Genomic DNA, 24,408 nt, shown 5'->3' with positions numbered 1-24,408 from the left:
CCCGGCTCCTCCTCCGGCTGGCTGGCTGGCTGCTCCGGGGCTGCCGCCGCTCCTGCCTCCTCTGCCTCTGCCAGGGCTGCTGCTGCTCTCTCGAGGAGGCGGGCGGGCGGGCGAGCGGGGCCCGGGCCGGGCTGTGGCGGTGCGTCGGGGCCGGGGCGAGCGGTGCCCGCCGGGCTCCTCCGGGGGCGGCGGCGGCTGCTTCTGCCTGGGCGGCCTCGGCGGCGGTGCGGGAGGCATGAAGGGGAAGGAGGAGAAGGAGAAGGAGAAGAAGGAGGGAGGCGGAGGAGGAGGCGCAGGGCTGCCCGGCGGAGGGGAGGCGGGCGGCGGCGGCGGCAGCCCGGAGAAGACCCGCAGCGCCCAGGAGTACAAGGAGCAGGGCAACCGGCTCTTCGTCGGCCGCAAGTACCCCGAGGCCGCCGCCTGCTACGGACGGGCCATCGTGAGTCGGCGGAGGAGGGGTGGGCGGTTGGGGAAGGGGCGAGGGGGTCTCTGGGCGCGGGCAGAGCGCGGAGGAGCATGGGGATGGGGGGGGGATGAAACTCCGGATGAGGAAGGAAGGAGAGAGTGCCTCTGAGCATGGAAAGAGTGCCGCAGGTAGGTCGGCCCCGGGTGGGGTTATATTGCAAGGGAAGCTGCAGACAGGCCGGGTTTTGTTAGGGTAGGAAAGGAAGGGGGCAGTTGCAGAGCGGAAGGGGGCCTCTGAGCATAGGCAGAGGGCGCTGGAGAGGGAGAGTTTGGCCTGTGGTACTAGGAGGGAAGCAAAGGGCACCTGCCCAGTGCCCACCCACCCAGAAAAAGACACCGCCTGTGCAAGTGCCAGGCTTGGTGGGTTTGTGTGTAGGGTGGAGAGAGTGCCTCTGAGCATGGGGAGAGTGCTATAGGTCGGTGGGCCCTGATTGGGGTTGCTGGAGGGAGCAGGAGGAGAAAGAAACTGCAGACAGGCCGTGTTTTTTGTTAGGGTAGGGAGGAAGGGGCAGTTGCAGAGAGGAAGGGGGCCTCTGAGCATAGGCAGAGGGAGCTGTTGATGGAGAGTTTGGGCTGTGATTTGGGAAGCAAAGAGTAAAGTGAATCCCCTCCCTACCCCCACCCAGAAAAAGACAGGCTTCTGAGCAGGGCCAAAGTGCATCGGGTGCCAGGCGTGCTGTGTTTGTGGGTTTGTGTGTGGGAAGGAGAGGGTGCCTCTGAGGACAAGCAGAATGCCACTCCTCCTCCTTTTGGAAGTCAGCAACATGCCTGCATTGCCGCTTTCTGTACAGGGAGCCCTTAGAGCAGTGTTTCTCAACCTTGGCAACTTTTAAGTCCTGTGGACTTCAACTCCCAGAATTCCCCAGCCATCTGGCTGGGGAATTCTGGGAGTTGAAGTCCACAGGACTTAAAAGTTGCCAAGGTTGAGAAACACTGCCTTAGAGGCTTACTAGTCCATTTAGTGGCTATTCAAAAGGACAATGTCCCTGAAAAACTGGTGCCTTATGACTGTTTTTCACACTTAATGACCGTCGCGGCATTCCCTGCGGTCAAGTGATCAAAACATTCCGATGTTCTGCAACTGGCTCGTAGTTATGACGGCTGCCGTGTCACCTTCTGACAAGCCAAGTCAATAGGGAAGCCGGATTCACTTAAGCAACGGGTTACTAACTTAATCGGCTGCAGCGATTCGCTTAACGACCTTGGCAAGAAAGCTCCTAAAACGGGGCAAAGCCCACTCACCAAACGCCTTTTTAGGAATGGAAATTTTGGTCTCGGTTATGGTCGTAAGTCAAGGACTACAGAACGGCAATGCATAATGAGGTTAGCTTTCCTCTCCTGAGCATAGGAAGAGTGGTCCTCTGAGCACGTGCAGAGTGCAGGCCAACTTTGGCCCCAAGGAGGAGAAATGAGGTGGCATCTGGGAGAGGATGCTGTGAATTAGTCACCTGACGGGCTCCTTGCAACTAAGGCATCTGAGCACACACAGAGAGCTGGGCAGGTGTGGATTGGGGAAGGCAAGGGAAGGCCTCACCTCGGGAAGACCTATCTTGAACCTCCCTTTTTTGGGGGGACGAGGACAAATGGGCTGGGAGTGGTTGACGCTGATCAAGGTAAGTGAGGGGTTTGGGGTGGGCGGGGGCCTTGAGAAGTTTGTGGGACTGCAGCAGTGTTTTTCAACCGTGGGAACTTGAAGAGGGGTGGACTTCAACTCCCAGAGTTCCCCAGACAGCTTTGCCGGTTGCTATGCTGCCTGGGGAACTCTGGGAGTTGAAGTCCACCTCTCCTCAAGTTCCCACGGTTGAGAAAAACACTGTGTTAGAGTGTCAGAAAGGGTGTGTGAATGGGCTCCAGGCCTCTGGGGACAGGAATAATTGGGCTCTGAGCTGAGCAAGGAAGGAAGGAACTAGCTGTGATCCGCTGTTTATATCCTTTCCCCCCCCCTTTCCCCCAAAAAATTGTGCACCTTTTTATGTCCGAACTTGGATGACATACACAGCCAGGCTTGTGACAAAGCGAATCGCTAATGCTCACCTAAAAGAGTAAACAGTAACAGAGTTGGAAGGGACCTTGGAGGTCATCTAGTCCAACCCCCTGCTCACGCAGAGGCGACCTGTACTAGGGATTCGAACCGCCGAACTGCCCACCTTTCTGATCGACAAGCTCAGTGACTGAGCCACCTAGTAAGGAGACTTGGTGACTTCATATGTGTGAACGGATATCTGGGGATTAAAGGTTCCCAAAATGGGTTACCGTAGTGTAAGGTAATACAGGGAGTCCTTGATTTACGGACCACAATTTTTTACAGCTAGGCAAGGGGGGTTGTTAAGTGAGTCGGGCCTCATTTTGCGACCTTTTTCTCCGCGGTCGTTAAGCCAATTTAGCTTCCCCCGTTGACTTTGCTTGTCACAAGCCGGCTGGAAAGCTTGCAAATGTAAATAATCGATGTCAACGCAATCAGCCAGCAAACAAACAAGCAAAACAAGGCAGACCTAATAAATATTAAATGGTGATTATGTGACTCTGGGATGCTGCAACCATCATCATAAACTCCTGCCACAAGCACCCAAATTTTGATCGTGTGACCATTGGGATCTTGTGGCAGGTTGTAAGTGCAACGATCGATCCTAAGTGTCTCTTTGTTCGGTAAGTTTTGAACAGTTGATAAACAAATGGCAATTCAAGGATAATCTATACACAGACTAGATTAAGTGTCTTGTGTGAATTCAAAACACTGTTGGTGGCCACAAGATCAGGGGACTGGAGGCTAAAACATACAATGAACGGCTGCAGGAACTGGGCCTGGCTAGTCTAGGGAAGAGAAAGACCAGGGGAGACATGATAACAATGTTCCAATATTTGAGGGGCTGCCTCAGAGAGGAGGAGGTCAACCTATTTTCCAAAGCACCCAAAAGCCAGAGAAGGAATAATGGATGGAAACTGATCAAGGAGAGATTCAACCTGGAAATAAGGAGGAACTTTCTGACAGTGAGAGCAATCAACCCATGGAACAGAAATTGCCTTTGGAAGTTGTGGGAGCTTCATCACTGGAAGCTTTCAAGAAGAGACTGGACTGCCATCTGTCAGAAATGGTGCAGGGTCTCCTGCTTGGGCAGGGGGTTGGACTAGATGATCTATAAGGTCCCTTCCAACTCTGTTAATTTGTTGTTGTTTTTAAATTCCTCAACCAGCCATTCATTCCACTGGCTGAGGAATTCTGGGAGTTGAAGGCCACAAGTTTTAAAGTTTGCTAATTTTGGAGACACCCCACCCCCCCTTGGTCGTTTAGCCTGTTATGCGAGAGCCTGCCTGTCACCTGTACAGCAGCCCTGTGAGGTCGGTACACTGGAAGAGGGAAGTGATTCAGTCAAAGTCGAATTAAAAATGGGGATCCAAATACCCCTCCAGGCTCCTGGCTGAGGAGGCTTGTGTGGCGTCAGCCCTGTGACAAATAAGAAAGATGAGGTATCCGGGCAGTGGATGGGATGTGAGTCATTTTCTATGGGGCAAATTATGCGCCTTCCGATGCACCTTCCAAAAGCCGTGCGTGCAGGTTCCTCCAGGTAGAATCTTGCAGAGGCGAAGTTGGCTACATCCTGCAAAGTAGAGGCATCCTGCCCGCCTCCTGGCACATCTGGGGTGGATGGGAAAGTTTGCATCTGGAGCATCTTCCAGGAAATTCATAGGACCGGGTGAAGTTTAGACCTGGAAGCGGCCCCAGAGCCTCCAGATTTAGGAGCACGCTACCTTATTTCTCGTCTTAATCCGACTCCAAGCTTCCCCAACCCCAAGGCGACGCCAGACTACTTTGCAAGTTAAAGGAAAGGACATGCCAGGTGGTACTCACTTAGTGACCATTCGAAGTTATGGAGGCACTGGAAAAAAGTGACCTACGGCCTTTCTTCACACTTATGACCATTGCAGCATTCCCCATGGTCAAAATTCAAAACGCTTGGCCACCGACTCGTATTTATGACGCGTTGCAGCGTCCCCGGGGTCACGCAATCCACTCTTGAGACCAGCAAAGTCAATGGGGAAGCCCGATTCACTTAACAACAGTGTGACTTGCTCAACCACGGCAGTGATTCCCTCAACCACGGTGGCAAGGAAGGTCGTAAGGTGAGGCAGGACTCGCTCATCGACAGATGTCTCACTTAAGGGACCAAACAGAAATTTGGGCCTGCGTTGCCGTCGTAAGTCGAGGATCACTTGAACGTGAAACGAAACGTCCAAGAGACAGTGTCCGGCCACATCACAACCTCTTCAGGGGTTGTGAAACTCTAATGGGGATGTGTGCCTTTTATTTCATCTGTTCCCCAAGAACAACTGTGCTCTACAACTTACCTAATGTTGTGTTACGTCTTGGTTTTAAACCCTGGAGGGCTCCCCGGGGTCCTTTTGCAGTTGGGCAGGCGGGCTAGAAAGTTAAGACATAAAGAGACTTTAGCAACAACGTGGAAAAAGCTGGCCTGTTAACAGTTAAGGGTTAATTGTGAAAGATGATGTTTTTCTGTGTGTATGTGTGTGTGTTGGATAAACTCTTTGGAGCACTCTGCCTGCTGCTTAAGGAACATCTTCACTAACTAAAGAAATCCAGGGAAAAGAAGAATCAGAATTCTACCAGATATGGGATAAATGGTGTAGGTGGATGGAGGAAAGAAACAAGAATCAATGAAGGAATATAACAAAACTCAAAAAATAATAGTTATGAGTAAAATAAGAGGGTTAAGAATGGTGAAATCCAAATGAAATACGGGAAATCCAAATGAAATAAGGGGAAATAATATAAGGTGAGCAGTATCGATTGATGATTGCTATTATAAAAAAACAGGAAGTTCCTGTTCGTATTGTATTGTATAAATGTGGTGTACGTCTAAATTTTGTGTGTGTGTGTTTTACATGTTTGTTAATAAAAATCTTTAAAATAATTTTTTTTTAAAGGAACATCTTCACATATGAACGGTTGCCGGAACTGGGTATGTCTAGTTGAATGAAAAGAAGGACTAGGGGAGACATGATAGCAGTCTTCCAATATCTCAGGGGTTGCCACAAAGAAGAGGGAGTCAAGCTATTCCCCAAGGCACCTGAGGGTAGAACAAGAAGCAATGGGTGGAAACTAATCAAGGAGAGAAGCAACTTAGAACTAAGGAGAAATTTCCTGACAGTTAGAACAATTAATCAGTGGAACAGAAGTTGCCTCCAGGAGTTGTGAATGCCCCAACACTAGAAGTCTTTAAGAAGATGTTGGATAACATGTTGGGTTTTCAGCTTGAGCAGGGGGTTTGGACTAGAAGACCTCCAAGGTCCCTTCCAACTCTGTTATTCTATTCTTTTTTTTGTTTTATTGTCAACCAGGCATATTTTGGAAAAATCTCAGTTTTGATAGGAGTCAGCTCCTCTCCCCTGATTACAGCTGTGTGACTTAATAGCGTTTAGCTGAAAGAATAATCCTGCAATTCTTTGTTTCAGCAATTCTTTGTTGTTGTTGTTGTTGAGATGCACAAGCATTAACGCTTCCTCCCCCTTGCAGAACCGCAATCCTCTGGTCGCTGTCTACTATACCAACCGCGCCTTATGTTACCTAAAAATGCAACAACACGACAAAGCTTTGGCCGACTGTAAGCACGCCCTGGAATTGGACGGCCAGTCAGTCAAGGCCCATTTTTTCCTGGGACAATGTCAGCTGGAGATGGAGAATTACGACGAGGCCATTGCTAACCTTCAAAGAGGTGAGCGGGGCTGATCTCTGGGTATCCTATGTCTCAACGTTGGCAGCTTTAAGAGGTGTGGACTTCAACTCCCAGAATTCCCCAGCCAGCGGTGGCTGGCTGGGAAATTCTGGGAGTTGAGGTCCATACCTCTTAAAGCTGCCAACGTTGAGAAATTGTCCTCTTAACTGTATATTCATAAACTCAGCTGGGAATTTTATAATCCTGGCCTCTGAAGTGTAATAGCAATAGCAATGGCCCTTAGATTTATATATCACTTTACAGTGCTTTGCAGCCCACTCTAAGCGGTTTGCAGAGTCAGTCTCTTGCCCCCCAACAATCTGGGTCCTCATTTTACCCACCTCGGAAGGATGGAAGGCTGAGTCAACCTTGAGCCAGCCAAGATCGAACTCCTAGTAGTTGGCAGAGTTAGCCTGCAATATTGCATTCTAACCACTGCACTACCAGGAAGGAGAATGAGAAGAGGAATTAAGAGAGGGAATTAAGAGAGGAAGGAAGGACTTCATTTATGTATTCATGTATTATCTCTTATTATTAAAAGATGAAATGAATTGAAAAAGTGTGGAATCAAAACACAGGACTCAAAGCAAGTAATCAATTCTCACTATAATATTTATTGTTAGCAGTGTGCACTGGAGGGGGTGTCCCATCCTCCCTGCTCCCAAGAAAAAAATAATGGTAGACACACCCCTAAAAGACAAAAGAATGCACTCATCTTCATACATTTCAGAAAGGACCATAAAGTGGTGCCTGAATACATATTTATAAGTCGTAATAGACCTCAGATTACTTCCTGGCCTTCTATTATCCGCAGAGAACAATGACCTTAGCTAAAAAATATTTACATCTCGAGATTCAGAGGTTGGTATGAGAATTGCTGATAAAACTTGCCAGAGGCTGCTGTGAGCTACAAGGTTGCATTCCTTGTCTCCCAGTTTGTGAAACGGTCCCATTTATTTGGAAGCTGATTTTTTCCCCTCCAAAAGTAACATAAAGATGAAAGAAACATTCCTTTGATGCAGGCGGAGATAGAAAACCAGCAATAACACAGTGATATAAGAGCCAATTAAAACATTGCAGTCAATTAAAGAGAGTCCCATCCCCTTTAATCACAGTATATTTTATATTTATGTTTTACATTCTTTCACCCTTTAATTATGTACAGTAAAATCAAGAGAGGCAAGTCTACCAAAATTAAGATCCGAAACAGCTTTCCTAAGTATGCCTTGGTAAGGCCATACTTGGAAAACTGCACCCAGTTTTGGTTCCACAATGTAAAAAAGATGTGGAGACTCTAGAAAGAGTGCAGAGAAGAGCAACAAAGAGGATTAGGGAACTGGAGGCTAAAGCATGAGGAACGGATGCAGGAACTGGGTATGTCTAGTTTAATGAAACAAAGGACTAGGGGAGACATGATAGCAGTCTTCCAATATCTCAGGGGCTGCCACAAAGAAGAGGGAGTCAAGCTATTCTCCAAAGCACCTGAGGGCAGGACAAGAAGCAATGGGTGGAAACTAATCAAAGAGAGAAGCAACCTAGAACTTAAGGAGAAATTTCCTGAGAGTGAGAACAATTAATCAGTGGAACAGAAGTTGCCTCCAGAAGTTGTGAATGCCCCAACACTGGAAGTCTTTAAAAGATGTTGGATAGCCATTTGTCTGGAATGGTATAGGGTTTCCTGCCTAAGCAGGGGGTTGGACTAGAAGACCTCCAAGGTCTCTTCCAACTCTATTCTATTCAGTAATGACGAGAAAGCATCTTTTTTTGGGTGAGGGTAGAAAAATTGGAAAAAGTGAGTTGAAACTGAAGTTAGAGAAGGTTGCCTGGGGTATTCTGGGATTTGAAGTCCACCCATGTTAAAATGGGTAAGGTTGGAGAACACTGTCCTATGGTCTCTGAGTCTAGTTTTGGGTTCAGATTTTTTTTTTAACTTATTTGGGTATGCCAATTACTCCTGCAGGATCCAGGTTCTGGGAACTTACTTTGATTAGAGTGGTGTGTTAGGGCCAACCATGGATAAAGATTCTGGCTAATTTGTAAATATGCTTTGAAACGAGTCAGCAACCCACGGACGAAAAGAATGGGTGAGGGATTAGCTCGTATTGTCCTCGTATTGTCCCTCCAGGAAGTCCGCGTTTCTCTGTTTTGTGCAGCTGCTCAAAAGTGCCATTCTCATTAAAAATATTAAGTGGAAACTTGGCCAGGTGCAAAAATAGAATAACTTTATCGTCACTTTGAATATACACTGATCGGCAAATTTCGTTGCATACAGCTCTCAAAGGGTCACCACCTCCAAGATACACTACATAAACATGATAAAATAAATATACAAAAATAGATAAAATACAAACCCAAAATCTTTCTACTGGGAATAATCAAAGAAAATTAAGTTCATATTAACACATCTGCTAATTACAGCTAGAATAGCATTTGCCCAATGCTGGAAACAAAATAATACCCCCTCGGACGAATTAGTGATAAAAAAAAAAAACCTTTGGATTGTGCAGAGATGGACAAATTAACACTGAAATTAAAAGATAAAGAAGAGTCGGAATATTATGAAATTTGGAACAATTGGTACAAATGGCTGCAAAACAAGAATAAAATTAATTAAGCCAAAAAACAATATATATAAATATATATAGAACTGTGTATAAAGGTGTGTAAATATAGAAGCCAAATATTATATACATGTACAGGTATGATGACATAACAATGTTGATATAATGACTGTAAGGAGTTGTAGAAAGGAAAAAATAATTTAAAAAAATCTGCTAACAAAAATATGCCTATACCCACACATATTGTCAGGGTTCCAAGTAACGCCCCCAATGAAAGAAGACTCCGAGGCTTGAAATTCCTCAAAGTTCCATTTTATTAGAGATGTCCTATTGGCACATCTGAAAACACCTGAATCTGAAAGCTTCCAGGTTTTCCCCACCCAAAAGAAAGTCCAAGCCCCTGACCAGCACCCACATGTCCGTCACCAATCAGGCACCGTCCCAAGTGGAGATGCCTCCCAGTCACACCAGCGCAGCTGCAGGGCAAGATGTCCTTCACTCGGAGAAAAGAACGTTGTTATAACTATATATATCTCCCATACTCCATATCACCTCCCCTCCCATTTTCCCACAGCATTACCTGTGGCAGGCCTGAAGGCCCCATGCAAGAGATGGCTTCCAGGCCTGACACTTATATGACACAGAGAAACAACATAGTGTAGTTGGACACACACAGAGACACAGAGAGAGAGAGACAGAGAGAGAGACACAGACACAGACACATAGAGAGAGAGACACACAGAGATACATAGAGAGAGACACACACAGACACACACACAGACACAGAGAGAGAGAGAGACACAGAGATACATAGAGAGAGACACACACAGACACACACACAGACACACAGAGAGAGACACACACAGAGACACATGCAGAGAGAGACACACAGAGAGACACACAGACACACAGAGAGACACACACACAGACACACAGAGAGACACACAGAGAGAGAGACATAGAGAGAGAGACACACACAGACACAGAGAGAGACACACACACAGACACACACACACAGAGACACACACACAGACACACACACAGAGAGACACACACAGACACACACACAGAGAGTGACACACACACACACACAGACATAAACAGACATAGAGAGACAGAGACACAGAGAGAGACACACACACACACAGAGTCAGAGACATAGAGAGACACAGAAAGAGAAAAACAGAGAGGGAGAGGTGCTTTGGACAATACTTATAAACCTTTTCTTCTAAATTGTTATTTAGAACAAATTTTAAAACTTTTCATCCACATATTCTTCCATTAGATCCAAAGTTCTTTGCCCTAAATCATATAACACTTTGCATATTCACTATTCCAAATTCAAATTCAATCATGTTTGATGGACTCTACATTCTCAACTTTGCTTTTCATTTAAAAAAAATCCAAGCTCTCCTGATTCCCCACTCTCAAACCCTGATTCTTGGTTGCTTCGGAAAACCCTTTTCCGAAGACGGTTCAGAAAACCTCGGAGAAGAGTAGGCAGAGAGAAAGAGACGCAGAGGTTGGACTAAAAGACCTCTGGGACCCCTCCCAGCTCTATAATTCTATAGATTCTGCGAGAAGGGTGAAATTTGGAGCTTTGGATTTTGTACACCAGTCTGACTCACATGGCTGCTGCTTATGGGGTTACATCTTTCCGACTCTGCTGCTGCCCCAAGGGTTGGGTAGTCATAAGCTGGCTGGGGCACATGGCAGCTGTAGTTCCCCTCTTGGACATGACAGACTGGGGGAAAGAAACTAACCTGAAAAGGAGTGACATTTGTCAACCTGGGATTGCAAACTTGAGCCGAATGTGAGAAGAGCAGGCTGAGTGGGTGGTGAGGATTAGATTTAGATTTTGGAGAACTTGTTTTTCCCGCTCCTGTTCTTGGCATTGCATGCAGTTCATTCTTTTTTGCATTTTTCAGCCCACAATTTAGCCAAAGAGCAGCGGCTGAACTTTGGGGACGACATTCCGAGCGCCCTGCGCATCGCCAAGAAAAAACGTTGGAATAACATTGAGGAGAAGCGGATCAACCAGGAGAACGAGTTGCATGCTTATCTCACCAAGCTCATCATGGCGGAGAAGGAGAGGTAGGTGCGGTGGGGGAGGGAGAGGATCGGTGGGCATGGATGGAAAGACTCTGGGAGAAGGCATAGATCTACTTCTAGGTGGGAGAAGACCTGATGACCAGTGGTTTTTAAAGGGAAACTTTCACCCATCCTTTCTTTAAGCCCACCCATCTCAACAAGATATCTAAAAGAGCAAGCAGAATTGGGAGGCAGAGTTAAGCGAGTCATCAGCTTGGAGTCCTTAAGTTGCCACAAACAATCCAAGGCCAAACGATTTTGAATTCCTGTTGTGGCCCGCCAGTGGAGCTGGCAGCAGATTCGGGCAGTGAGGAGTTGGGGAGGAACATGGGCCAGTCCTGGAGTCTGGGGAAGGGTCGGACAAGGGCTCTGTGTCGGAGGCAGAGAGGGGGCCAGAGCCCTATGCCAATTATCAGCTGCTTTCAGAGTCAGACATCAGTGAGGCAGAGGATCAGCTGGAACCTGTTCCCATTGGGCACATGTGCAGTGTTGCCAGACGAAGGGAACAGCTAAAGAACAGGAGTCGACTTGGGAGTAAGGTCAGAGGTGGACGATGAATGGCCCCTCCCAAAGGAAACAAAAGAGGAGCGAAAGGGGAGTGGAGTTTGCAGGAGACCATTAGTTCCCTTAATTGGTTCGTGATTCTCCGAGACTCCTTGCCAAGTTTTGCAGATATTGGCCTGTCAGGTCTCCAAGCCAGATAAGGTCTGTGTTTGTAAATCCTCCCTGGAAAGACTTTGCCGGCTACGATTGAGCAGAATTCACAGTAAATTAATAAAAAGGGTTTTTTGTTGGGACAGGGAATTTGCTTCATGCTCTTGGGAAAAAAAACCTTTTATTAATTGACTCTGAATTCTGCTCATTCACGTCCAGCAAAGTCTTTCAAGGAAGGATTTTTAGCCACAGACATTATCTGGTTTGGAGACCTGCCAGGCCAATATCTGCAAAATCTGGCAAGGAGTCTTGGAGACTCACAAACTAATGGTCTCCTGCAAACTCCACTCTCTTTTTGCTCCTCTTTTATTTCCTCTGGGAGGGGCCATTCACCGTCCACCTGTGGCCTTACTCCCAAATCGACCCCTGTTGTTTAGCCTGGCAACTCTGCACATGTGCCCCTTGGGAACAGGCTCCAGCTGTTCGTCTGTCCCACTGATGTCTGACTCTGAAGGCAGCTGATAACTGGCATACGGCCCTGGCCCCCTCTCTGCCTCCAACGCCGAGCCCTCATCCGAGCCTTCCCCAGACTCCAGGACTGGCCCAGATTCCTCCCCAACCTTCTCGCTGTCCGAATCTGCTGCCAGTTCCGCAGGCTGCTGGCGGGCCACAAAACCCGGTTGTTAAGTGAACCTGGCTTCCCCCATTGACTTTGCTTGTCAGAAGGTTGCAAAATCACAGAACCCCAGGATGCTGCGTCATAACTACATCTGCTCCCACCACACCCTCCCCACACTTTGCTTCTCTCTTCCAGGGAACTTGACGAATGCCAACGGGCACAGGAGCAGGAGAACATGGATGAAAACCGAAGCCGAGCACAGTTGGCCAACATCAAAGCCAAACACGTAAGGACCTCTCCGTGGGCCTTTGCCCCTCCGTGGCATTGAATGAGGGTCAGAAGCGAACCAAGTTGGGGGGCCTCTTCTCTGGTCCCCCGGTGGGGTGCACAGACCCTGTTCCCTGTCCTTGAGTGGGCGTCTTTTGTGTTGGCGTTGGCCAAAGGGGGACTGGGGTCAACGTTTGCAAGTTGGCTGCGTCTTCTTCCAACAGAGCTGGATGCAATTTGCCAAAGCAGATGCCTTTAAAAAAAACACGTTCACTGGAAAATGTGTCTGTTTCCCCCAACACACACAAACCAGCATCGCTTTCCTCCTAGTTGGCCTAAGATGGTCTATAGCAGTGATGGCGAACCCTTTTCGCCTCAGTGCCGCCCCCATAATTTAATGCTCCCCCTGCACCGTGCCCCCAATCCAAAGCCACGCACATTCTTCCTGACCTCCCTCTCCAAAGATATCTGATCTTTTAAAACCCATTCAACCGCGCTTGTTATATAGCCCAATGATTCTGCTTTTCAAGGTAGCTTTCCTTTTGGGTCCCAAAGGTGCTTTTTCAGGAGGCAAGTGGACTTTCTTGTTGTTGTTGTTTCTTTTGAAGACGTTTCGCTTCTCCTCCAAAAAGCTTCTTCAGCTTCTTCTTCAGGATTTATATCAGAGCTGAAGAAGCTTCTTGGAGGAGAAACAAAACGTCTTCAGAAGAAAAACAACAACAAGAAAGTCCAGTTGCCTCCTGAAAAAGCACCTTTGGGACAACCGTGACCTGGATGACAGAGAATCTCTACATCCTTTTGAGCTATGTAATTTGGGATGGACACCCTTGGAATGGTGTGGGAGTAGGAATGAATTTCCAGAGGAAAAATTGAAGACTACAGGAACCATTTGCACCACTCAGGGGACCCTGAGGACACAGACAAACCTCCAAGTGGCCTCATAGACCCTCTCAAAGGATGCAAATGACCAGATGGTCTGCAAGGGATATAAATCCTTCCATTCCCCACCATCCTGTCAGAGCTGAAGAAGATTCTTGGATGAGAAGCGAAACGTCTTCAAAAGAAGAAAACGAGGAAGTTCAATTGCCTCTTGAAAAAAGCACCTTTGGGACAACCCTGACCTTGATGACTGAGAATCTCTACAGACTTTTGAGCTATACAATTTGGGTTTAACACCCTTTGAATGGTGTGGGAGTAGGAATGGATTTCCAGAGGGAAAAGAATTGCAGACTACAGGAATTATTTGCACCACTCAGGTGACCCTGAGGACACAGATAAACCTCTAAGTGGCCTCAACGACCCTCCAAAAGGATGCAAATGACCAAGCTGTCTGCAAGGAATATAAATCCTTCCATTCCCCACCATCCAGTCAGAGCTGAAGAAGCTTCTTGGATGAGAAGTGAAACATCTTCAAAGAAAAAACCAGAAAGTCCAGTTGCCTCTTGAGAAAAGCACCTTTGGGTCAACCATGATCTGGATGACTCTCTACAGCAGTGGGTCTCAACCTTCCCAATGCCGCGACCCTTTAATACAGTTCCTCATGTTGTGGTGACCCCCCAACCATAACATTATTTTATATTTTAAACTTTAATAGAATTTGTATGCCACCCACTCCCTAGGGACTCTGGGCGGCTCACAACAAGTAAAAGCATTTAAAACATTTAAAATTACAGAATTAAAATCAACACAACATCCATTCCATCAAATGGGGCTGGAAATTAATCAACAGCCCCAGGCCTGCTGGAACAGCCAGGTCTTGGTCGCTTTACGGAAGGCTGGGAGAGTGGTGAGGGTCCGGATCTCTGAAGGTAGCTCGTTCCACCAGGCCGGTGCAGCTACAGAGAAGGCCCTCCCTCGGGGAGCCGCCAACCGTCATTGTCCGGTCGACAGCACCCGGAGGAGGCCCAACCTGTGGGATCTTATTGGTCGTTGGGAGGTAAATGGCAGGAGGCGGTCTCTCAGGTCGCCAGGTCCAATACCATGTAGGGCTTTAAACGTAAAAACTAGCACCTTGAAGCGGGTCCGGAGACCAATAGGAAGCCAGTGCAGCTCACGGAGGATAGGTGTAACATGGGTGTACCTCGGTATACCCATTATCGCTCGCGCGGCTGCATTCTGGACCAGCTGTAGTCTTCGGACACTCTTCAAGGGCAGCCCCATACTTTTCCATACTTTTTTGGAAATATGTGTTTTCCGATGGTCTTAAGTGACCCCTGTGAAAGGGTCGTTCGACCCCCAAAGGGGTCCCGACCCACAGGTTGAGAACCACTGCTCTCCAGGCATCCATTTGGGTGCTTACAAGCAGGGGTGGGGGTGGGGGGGTCTCTCCCTACAATGGATATTTGGCCCCCAGCCCAGAGCGTAACATGGGTTTGCCTAGAGTCTTCCAGGAAGCAGTTTGCTCCTCTTTGAAAGCCACCCAAGACAACTCTTTTTTTTTTTTTTAATGTTCATGATAACGAAAAAGATCCAATTTCTCTTTCAGGAAAAATATCTAGCAGACATGGATGAGCTCTTCTCCCAGGTGGATGAGAAGAGAAAGGTGAGTCTTATTTACGTATTGAATTTATTTGAATTTATTTTGCCACCCATCTTGGAGAGATGGATGGATCTATATGTATCTAAATGGCTGTGTGTGTATGTTCCAGCAATAACTGTGGAACGCCTCAAGAAATTTCAACCAAACTTGGTACACTGGTGACTTACTCTCTGGAAACAAATACTGTGGGGGTAAGACACCACTAAAACCCCTTGGGGTGTGTGTTCTGTTAAGATACAGCCTGTTGTGCCTTCGAATGGCTTCTACTGTACTGCCTTCAAATGCCTTCTACTGTACAGCACAGTGGAGTTGCCATGGTAATGGCTTCACGGTACTCCACAAAGGGGGTCCCTCTGGTACAGGGGAAAATCCAACATTAGAAATTACATTTGGTCCAGGATTATTTTTGAGGACAAATATATGGATTAGGATAAATAAATGCTGGGCAACGCTGGGTTATCAGCTAGAATCTAATATTATACTTTTGAGCCATCCTTAGAAAATGAAAAGGGTGAACCTGCAGTTTAGAAGCTTGATGCTGAGTTAGAAATACCAAGTAATATTCTCTCCTTTTGGGCCAGAAACGGGACATCCCTGATTACCTGTGTGGGAAGATCAGTTTTGAACTGATGCGGGAGCCTTGCATTACGCCGAGTGGCATCACCTACGACCGGAAGGACATTGAAGAGCACCTGCAGGTAAAGGAGGCGAGTTGGCTACCCTAGAAGGGGAACAGGAATCCCAAGTCATGGAATCATGCAGGATGAGCTACAAGGCCGTGAGAATCCCAAATCTGGAGCTGGCCACGGGGCCAATTCCTGGTTCAGAATAAATACGAATCTCTGACCACCGGATCTTGTTTCGGTAGCCTCCTTAGCTTTATTTAAGGGTGAAGAAGCCAGATAGGCGGCCGATAAATTTTATAAATAAAATAATAAATAAATAAAATAAAATCTATCTATATATAAAAGCCAAATACCACTCACTCATCACAAAATCTCTAGAACTGTAAAGCCTACAAAGATGAAATTGGCTTCTAGGTGCCTGTTTAGAAAGGAAATGACCATCAGATCATCAGTATTTCTTATACAGTATTATATTAACATGTGTCAATGCTAAGGAGTTAGATGTTCAACTCCCCCTCCCCACTTGAAAGGAACTCTGTTCCAACTGCCGCTTGCCTTATATGGGCGTGGCCAGCGTGTGTGACTCATCCAGCCTATTGGCTGGGAGTTTAGCCATTCTACTCCCCCTTCCCACCTGAAAGGAACTCTATTCCAACTGCCACTTCTCTTATATGGGCGTGGCCAGTATGTGTGACTCATTCGGCCTGCTGGTTTGGAGTTTAGACATTCTACTCCCCCTTCCCACCTGAAAAGAACTCTGTTCCAACTGCCACTTGCCTTATATGGCTGTGGCCAGCGCATGGCTGGCCCAATCACTTGGTTTCATTGTGCAGCATGGGTATCCAGCTAGTAATAAATAAAATAATAAGTAATTTTTTTAAAAAAACAATAAAACAAAATAAAATAAAACCATAAATAAAATAATGAGGTCCTTAAGGATAGACAGCCTTTTTTGACGGTTAAGGGAAGAGGCTGGAGGCTGCAGGGGGTGGACTGAGAGTGATGCAAATGATTTGAGGCTTTCTGTGCCCCAAATAGTTTTTCCATTTTTCAATGGAAAATTGAAATTCCACCCATTGATTGATCTCATCTGGGTTTAGAACAGGGATTCTCAATCGTAGCCATTCTAAAATGTGTGGACTTCCAACTCCCAGAATTCCCCAACCAGCATGATGTGTTGGCTTTAATCGTCTTAAAAATTTCAGTAGAATATTGGCCAGGTCTCCGCCTGGCCTGGCTGTGGTTAGTTTTTCCCTCCCATGTTTTATTTATGTTATTTATATAACATTCAATTTCCATCGAACAACGTGTGATCTGGGTACAGTTATTTTTAAACAATCATAATCCACTGTTGTAGTGTTCATCACAATAATATTGACAATCTAATAATGTAAAAGCAATAATAGTATCTTCCTTAACAACTCTTCACATTTGTATTTCCTCTTTTTATATCTCCTCCTTTCTGACTCCTGTTTCTGCTGTCTAGCCCAGTGATGGCTAACCTTTTTCTAAAGGTGTATCAAACGTTTGTGTACACCAGGGGTGAGTTCCTGCCACTTCTGACCTCTTCTACAGAAGAGGTTCCACAAATCTACAGTGCCTTTTAGAACCGGTTCCAGCTCCCTCCCCCCACCCGTCCGCACATAATCAAGATGAAGAGCGAGAGGAGGAATTCTGGGAGTTGAAGTCCACAAGTCTTAAAGCTGTCAAGTTTGAACACCCCTGGGGGTTTTTTTCTAAAGGGTTAGGGGTGCAAGGGTCTTGTGACTTGACAGCTTTAAGATTTGCGTGCTTCAATGCCAGAGTTCCTGAGCCAACATGACTGGAGGAGGAATTCTGGGAGTTGAAGTCCACAAGTCTTAAAGCTGTCAACTTTGAACAACCCTGGGTTTTTTTTTAAGGGTTAGGAATGCAAGGGTCTTGTAACTTGACAACTTTAAGACTTGCACGCTTCAATACCAGAGTTCCTGAGCCAACATTTTGGTTGCTAAGCAACAGTATTGTTAAGTGAGTTTCACCACATTTTACAAGTTGGCCACACCCACCCAGTCACATGACCCACCAAGCCACTCCCACACAGTCACATGGCCGGCAAGCCACTCCCACAAAGCAGGCCACACCTACAGAAGAGGTTCTAAAAAAATTTGTAACCCACCACTGGTGTGTGCCCACCCCCCTACGCATGCACCAGCAATCCCTGCACAGGGGTGGGGGTGGAATTTTCACCCTTCCCAGGCTCTGGAGACTTTACTTCCCCCTTTCCTAGGCTTCAGGAAAGCTTCTGGACCTTGGATAGGGTGAAAACCAGGCCCAACGGGTCAACTGGAAGTTCGGAAAACAACTTCCGATTGACCCATTGTGTCTGTTTTTCACCCTCTCTAGGTTCCAGGGGCTTTCCTGAACCCTGGGAGGGTGAAAATGGCCTTCCCCGGCCCTCTGGAAAGCCGTAAGTCAGCTGGCCAGCCCACGCATGGGCGGCGGAACTGAGGGCTGCCATGTTGACAAATATGGCTCCATGTGCCACCTGTGGCACGCATGCCATAGGTTTTCCATCACGGGTCTAGCCATTGATAAAATACATCCCATATCCAAAAATATTCATTCTTCTTTATCCTTAATAGTGAGTGTTAATCTATCCATTTCTGCACATTCTGATATTTTCTTAATTACATTCTCATCGGACGGAATCTCATCGTTTGCTGCGCAAAAAGAGTACTGGCTGCGATTAGTATATGCTGTGGTTATTGAGGCTACCTCTGGCCTGAAAATGACCTTTTGCCCTGGTTCCTGCATCCCTTCCTTCCCCTCACAACCACCTTTTTTCTGTTCCCCCCCTCCCAGCGGGTTGGCCACTTCGACCCCGTGACTCGAAGCCCGCTGACCCAGGACCAGCTGATCCCCAACTTGGCCAAACTTGGCCATGAAAGAGGTGATCGATGCCTTCATATCCGAAAATGGCTGGGTGGAAGATTACTGAACTCCGAAGGACGGGGAATGCTCCTGGGACACCTCCAGGCTGCGACAGCAACCAAGAAGGACCCCTCCTCTCCAGACCGCGCCAGACTGCCCGATGGGCCACCCCCATGCCTTAGCATCTTCCCCCTTTCCCATTCTTCGCCCGGCCGGCTCAGCCGAGTTGGGGTCGGCTCTCCCTTTCCCTCCTCTGGCAAGCAGGAGGGCGGGGTAGCTCCGTGGCTCCTATGGTCTTCATCCAGGCAACAAGGAGACCTCAGCTTTTGATCTGGACACAGGTGGAGTAGCTTCATGTTTGCGGTGGTCTTCTGAGCCGGATCTCCTTCCGGGTAACAAGGAGACCTCGGCCTCTGATCCAAGCAGGATGGAAAATGTTCCCAGCACAGAAGCTGAAGGAAGCTGAGTTCTTTTTCCCGGGCTTGGTAAGGGCCTCATAATCTCAAGCCCGTCTGACTTTGGTAGCACACCATAAAACCCCTTCCCGCTTCCACCCAGATCCCTTCGCCCCTTGCTCGGCACACCTTCCTTCCACGCCGCTGTCAGCCCTGGCAAAAGGACCTGGCCCGCTCCGTGGAGCAAAGACTGGATCCAGCCCACCCACCCATCTTCCAGGAGACTCCCCACCCCCAACCTCTCCCAGCCATTGCTTCTTCTTCTTCTCCTGGTCTCTTAATCTGTACAAAGTTTTCTTTCTCCACCTCCGTTCTGCTGTCTGTTCAGAAGAGCCGAAGTTCTGCATTTGCTTCTCTGTAAATAAACGGCCACCGATTTGGGGGCAAATCAAGGAGGGGTGAAGAGAGAGGGTGATTATTTCTCGTTTTTTCCGAAAAAATGGACTGGAATTGGGAGTTTCTTGGGTGAAAATGGTCTGCCCAAGTTTGCAGATAATTGTATGGAGGAACGAAGAGAAAGAGAGAGGGGGGGGGCATTCTGAATTGTTTGTTTTACCTATTACAGTTACTCAAAAGTTTTAAGTTTTCGGGTTGGTTTTGAATTAAACTCCCCCTTCTCCACTTCGATCCTCGCAACCCAGTTTTGCAGTTTTATTTGGACCCACTGATGGGGAGTTTTCCCTCTCAGGGAAGACAAATAGGAAAGCTTACCCGTATTTTTCGGAGTATAAGACACACTTTTTCCCCCCTAAAAGAGGGTGAAAATTTGGATGTGTTTTACACCCCAAATGTAGCCCCACCCATCCGCCGGGTCCCACCCTTTGGCTTCTGCCTCCCAGCAATTTGCCTCCTTGCAGCAAACAGTGAACAGCCTGTTTCAGTTTCAGCTTCAGCACAGTCTGATTAGCACAAGCAGCTGGTTGTTGGTTGGATCGGCCTCCCAACCATCAGCTATTTCAGGCTGCAGGGATTGCCATCGCCTATTGCCGCCTCCCCGCACCCTATTTCCAGCCTCCGCATCCCATTTTTGGCTTTTGCGTGCCCCATTTTCAGCCTCCACATCCCTGCCGCCCAAAACGGGTGGAAAACGGGACGCGCGGAGGCTGGAAATGGGACGCAGAGGACAAAAATGGGACGCACAGAGGCGGCAATAGGCAATGGCAATCCCTGCAGCCTGAAACAGCTGATCGTGGGGAGGCCCGATAATCAGCTGCTCGAGTGGGAAGGGCCAGGAAGCCTAACAAGGCAAAGAAGAATATCATGATTTTTTTAATATATCCATCTACATCCTCAACTTATGACCACAGTTTTATCTTGCTCAGTGAGAAATCAGTTAAGTGAGCTTTGTCCCCTTTTTACGACTTTTCTTGCCTCGTTTCTTAAGCAAATTGTTGCCGTTGCTAAATCAGTCACACAGCCATTCAGTAGATCTGCCTTCCCCATCGACTTTGCTCATCAGAAGGATGCAAAAAAGGGGAATCACGTAACCGCGGGAGGCTGCAAGCGTCATAAATGTGAGCCAATTGCCATGCGTCCGATTGTCAATACGAATCACCCTGGGGATGCTGCAACGGTTGTAAGTGTGAAAAAGAGCCATACATCCCCTTTTTCAGTGCTGTTGTAACTTCGGACGGTCACTAAATGGAACTGTTGTAAGACAAGGACTACCTGTATTGCCATATCTATTGCTCCTTCCAGCCTTGGCCCTGCTAGAGATAGTCCTCGACTTACAATCGTTCGTTTAGCAACTATTCAAAGTTATAACGGTACTGGGGGAAAAAGTGACCTGTGGCCGGTTGTCTGACAACAGATAGTCAGCAATCCCCATAATCGCATGAGCACAATTCAGGTGCTCACTAGCCTCCCTCCCTCCCTCCCTTCCTCCCTCCCTCCCTCCATCCATCCATCCATCCATCGGGCACAGTGGTTAGAATGCAGTCTTGCCAGCTAACTTTGCCAGCAGTTCAAATGTCACCAGGCTCAAGGTTGACTCAGCCTTCCATCCTTCCGAAGTGGGTAAAATGAGGACCCAGATTGTTGGGGTCAAGAGGCTGACTCTGTAAACCGCTTAGAAAGGGCTGGAAAAAGCACTATGAAGTGGTATATAAGTCTAAGTGCTATTGCCCTTCCTTCCTTCCTTCCTTCCTTCCTTCCTTCCTTCCTTCCTCCCTCCCTCCCTCCCTCCATCCATCCATCCATCCATCCATCGGGCACAGTGGTTAGAATGCAGTCTTGCCAGCTAACTTTGCCAGCAGTTCAAATGTCACCAGGCTCACGGTTGACTCAGTCTTCCATCCTTCCAAGGTGGGTAAAATGAAGACCCAGATTGTTGGGGTCAAGAGGCTGACTCTGTAAACTGCTTAGAGAGGGCTGGAAAAGCACTGTGAAGTGATATATAAGTCTAAGTGCTATTGCTCTTCCTTTTCCCTTCCTTCCTTCCCACCTTCCTTCCCTCCCTCCTTCCTTCCTTCCATGGTATGGTGTACAGTGGTTAGAATGCAGTACTGCAGGCTACTTCTGCTGCCTGCCGGCTGCCTACAATTTGGCTGTTCAAATCCCACCAGGCTCAAGGTTGACCCATCCTTCCGAGATGGGTAAAATGAGGAGCCAGATTGTTGGGGGGCAAGACTCTGTAAACTGCTTAGAGTGGGCTGGAAAAAGCACTGTGAAGCGGTATATAAGTCTAAGTGCTACTGCTATACTTATAGTTGATTAGATGTTGCAATAGGAGCCCTGATGGCACAGTGGTTAGAATGTGCTATTGCAGGCTGATTCTACCCACTGGCAGCAGTTCGATCCTGACGAGGTCAAGGTTGACTCAGCGCTCCATCCTTCCGAGGTGGGTAAAATGAGAACCCAGATTGTTAGGAGGGCAGGTGCAACAGGCTGACTCTGTATACTCCTTAGAGAGGGCTGGAAAGCATGGGGAAGAGATATATAAGTCTTAAGTGCTGTTGCTATTGCTAGTCAAAAATTCTTTGGCACCTCTTATCGCTTCCATTTAACATATCCCGCAGGATGTTGCAGGGCAAAAGGCTCACCTGCAATGTGACAGCAGCACCTTATCTGGGACACTCTGTTCCATTTTTTTCCCCTCCGCACTGGGGCCACGCAGGCATTAAAGCAAATTAACTTTTTGCAGAGGTGGGACTTTTTCTTCCCAGCACCCTTCATATCCTGCTCTTTTATTTTGGGGCAGCATTGTTCGGCTCTCCAATTAAGATTCTTGGAGCAGATGAAGGAGAGGGAGGGAGGGAGGGGGAGGGAGAGAGGGAGGGAGGGAGGGGGAGGGAGGGAGGGAGGGAGAGAGAGAGGAGAGGAGAGGAGAGGAGAGAGAGAGAGAGAGAGAGAGAGAGAGAGAGAGAGAGAGAGAGAGAGAGAGAGAGGAGAGGAGAGGGGAGGGGAGAGGAGAGAGAGAGAGAGAGAGAGAGAGAGAGAGAGAGAGAGAGAGAGAGAGAGAGAGAGAGAGAGAGAAAATCCGAACATTACTGTCTAGCGAGGAAACAATGATAAAATATTTTTAATCCAATATTCAAATTGCAAGCTTAAGTGAGCAAGAAGGGAAGATGCCCGGATGCCTGTTTAGAAAAAACAATGACAGGTTTCTACTGGCATCTGGACACCCTCCTGTCTTCTTTGTAGATTTTGTCTTCCTTTTGCTGGTTAATCCATCTCTGAGCATGTCCAAAATGCCATTTCCTCACCAGTGAGGAATTTCAGCCTAGCTAAAGAGAATATAATATAGAAAACAGAATAACAAGAGCTGGAAGGGACCTTGGAGGTCTTCTAATCCAACCCCCCTACCCCCAGCTCAAGCAGAAGGCCCTATAACCATGATGGCGAACCTACGGCACGCGTGTCACAGGTGGCATACGGAGCCCTCTCCATGGGCATGCAAGCTGTCGCCCGAGCCAGCTCCGCTGTGCCTCTCGCCGGCCAGCTGATTTTCGGGTGTCTGCCGTTCATGTGGCTTTTAGAAACAGATCCTTTATGACAAGGAGTTCCCCAACCGATGTGCTTTTGCAGGTTGGCAGGAGAGGTAGAGGGGATGGATCCGCGTGCGTGGCAGACATCCATGTGCTCAGCGCCATTGGCACAAGCGGCAGGCATGTACATCCACCCTGCATGCAAATGGAGCACATGGGCTTACCCGCTAATGCCAGTGGGGGTGTACCAGCGGTGGGTTGCACATTTCATTACCTTCTGCTTACCTACTTTGCTCGCCCGTGCGCTTTCTGTGCATGCGCCTGACCCCAAAAACTTGCCTAGATAGGATGGTGAGTTCTAGTCCCACTTTAGACACAAAAAGTAACTGGGTGACTTAGTACCAATCACCAGGAGATGGTGAGTTCTAGTCCCGCCTTAGACACGAAAAGTAACTGGGTGACTTAGTACCATTCACCAGGAGATGGCGAGTTCTAGTCCCGCCTTAGACATGAAAAGTAACTGGGTGACTTAGTACCATTCACCAGGAGATGGCGAGTTCTAGTCCCGCCTTAGACACGAAAAGTAACTGGGTGACTTAGTACCATTCACCAGGAGATGGCGAGTTCTAGTCCCGCCTTAGACACGAAAAGTAACTGGGTGACTTAGTACCATTCACCAGGAGATGGCGAGTTCTAGTCCCGCCTTAGACACGAAAAGTAACTGGGTGACTTAGTACCATTCACCAGGAGATGGCGAGTTCTAGTCCCGCCTTAGACACGAAAAGTAACTGGGTGACTTAGTACCATTCACCAGGAGATGGTGAGTTCTAGTCCCGCCTTAGACACAAAAAGTAACTGGGTGACTTAGTACCATTCACCAGGAGATGGCGAGTTCTCGTCCCGCCTTAGACATGAAAAGTAACTGGGTGACTTAGTACCAATCACCAGGAGATGGCGAGTTCTAGTCCCGCCTTAGACACAAAAAGTAACTGGGTGACTTAGTACCATTCACCAGGAGATGGTGAGTTCTAGTCCCGCCTTAGACACAAAAAGTAACTGGGTGACTTAGTACCATTCACCAGGAGATGGCGAGTTCTAGTCCCGCCTTAGACACGAAAAGTAACTGGGTGACTTAGTACCATTCACCAGGAGATGGTGAGTTCTAGTCCCGCCTTAGACATGAAAAGTAACTGGGTGACTTAGTACCAATCACCAGGAGATGGCGAGTTCTAGTCCCGCCTTAGACACAAAAAGTAACTGGGTGACTTAGTACCATTCACCAGGAGATGGCGAGTTCTCGTCCCGCCTTAGACATGAAAAGTAACTGGGTGACTTAGTACCAATCACCAGGAGATGGCGAGTTCTAGTCCCGCCTTAGACACGAAAAGTAACTGGGTGACTTAGTACCATTCACCAGGAGATGGCGAGTTCTCGTCCCGCCTTAGACATGAAAAGTAACTGGGTGACTTAGTACCAATCACCAGGAGATGGCGAGTTCTAGTCCCGCCTTAGACACAAAAAGTAACTGGGTGACTTAGTACCATTCACCAGGAGATGGCGAGTTCT

At 47.8% G+C, this 24,408-nt stretch overlaps 1 protein-coding gene across 1 annotated transcript; it reads left to right on the top strand.

Annotated features, from left to right (window-relative positions):
• The first annotated feature begins 16 nt into the window (after positions 1–16).
• STUB1 (STIP1 homology and U-box containing protein 1) lies at positions 17–19,311 on the top strand. Its single transcript, XM_087729471.1, is given in 8 exon segments — positions 17–439; positions 5,996–6,194; positions 10,684–10,849; positions 12,315–12,405; positions 14,872–14,928; positions 15,507–15,623; positions 18,393–18,458; positions 18,460–19,311. Coding segments are annotated over 8 exon segments (969 nt in total). The 5' UTR covers positions 17–235; the 3' UTR covers positions 18,529–19,311.
• The last annotated feature ends 5,097 nt before the right edge of the window (positions 19,312–24,408 follow it).

This window comes from Thamnophis sirtalis, unplaced genomic scaffold (assembly GCF_051295495.1).
Source record: "Thamnophis sirtalis isolate CommonGarterSnake01/CBP01778 unplaced genomic scaffold, rThaSir2_p1.2 scaffold_14, whole genome shotgun sequence".
In the NCBI taxonomy this organism is placed as follows: Eukaryota; Metazoa; Chordata; class Lepidosauria; order Squamata; family Natricidae; genus Thamnophis; species Thamnophis sirtalis.
This window is presented reverse-complemented; position numbering and strand designations above follow the sequence as displayed.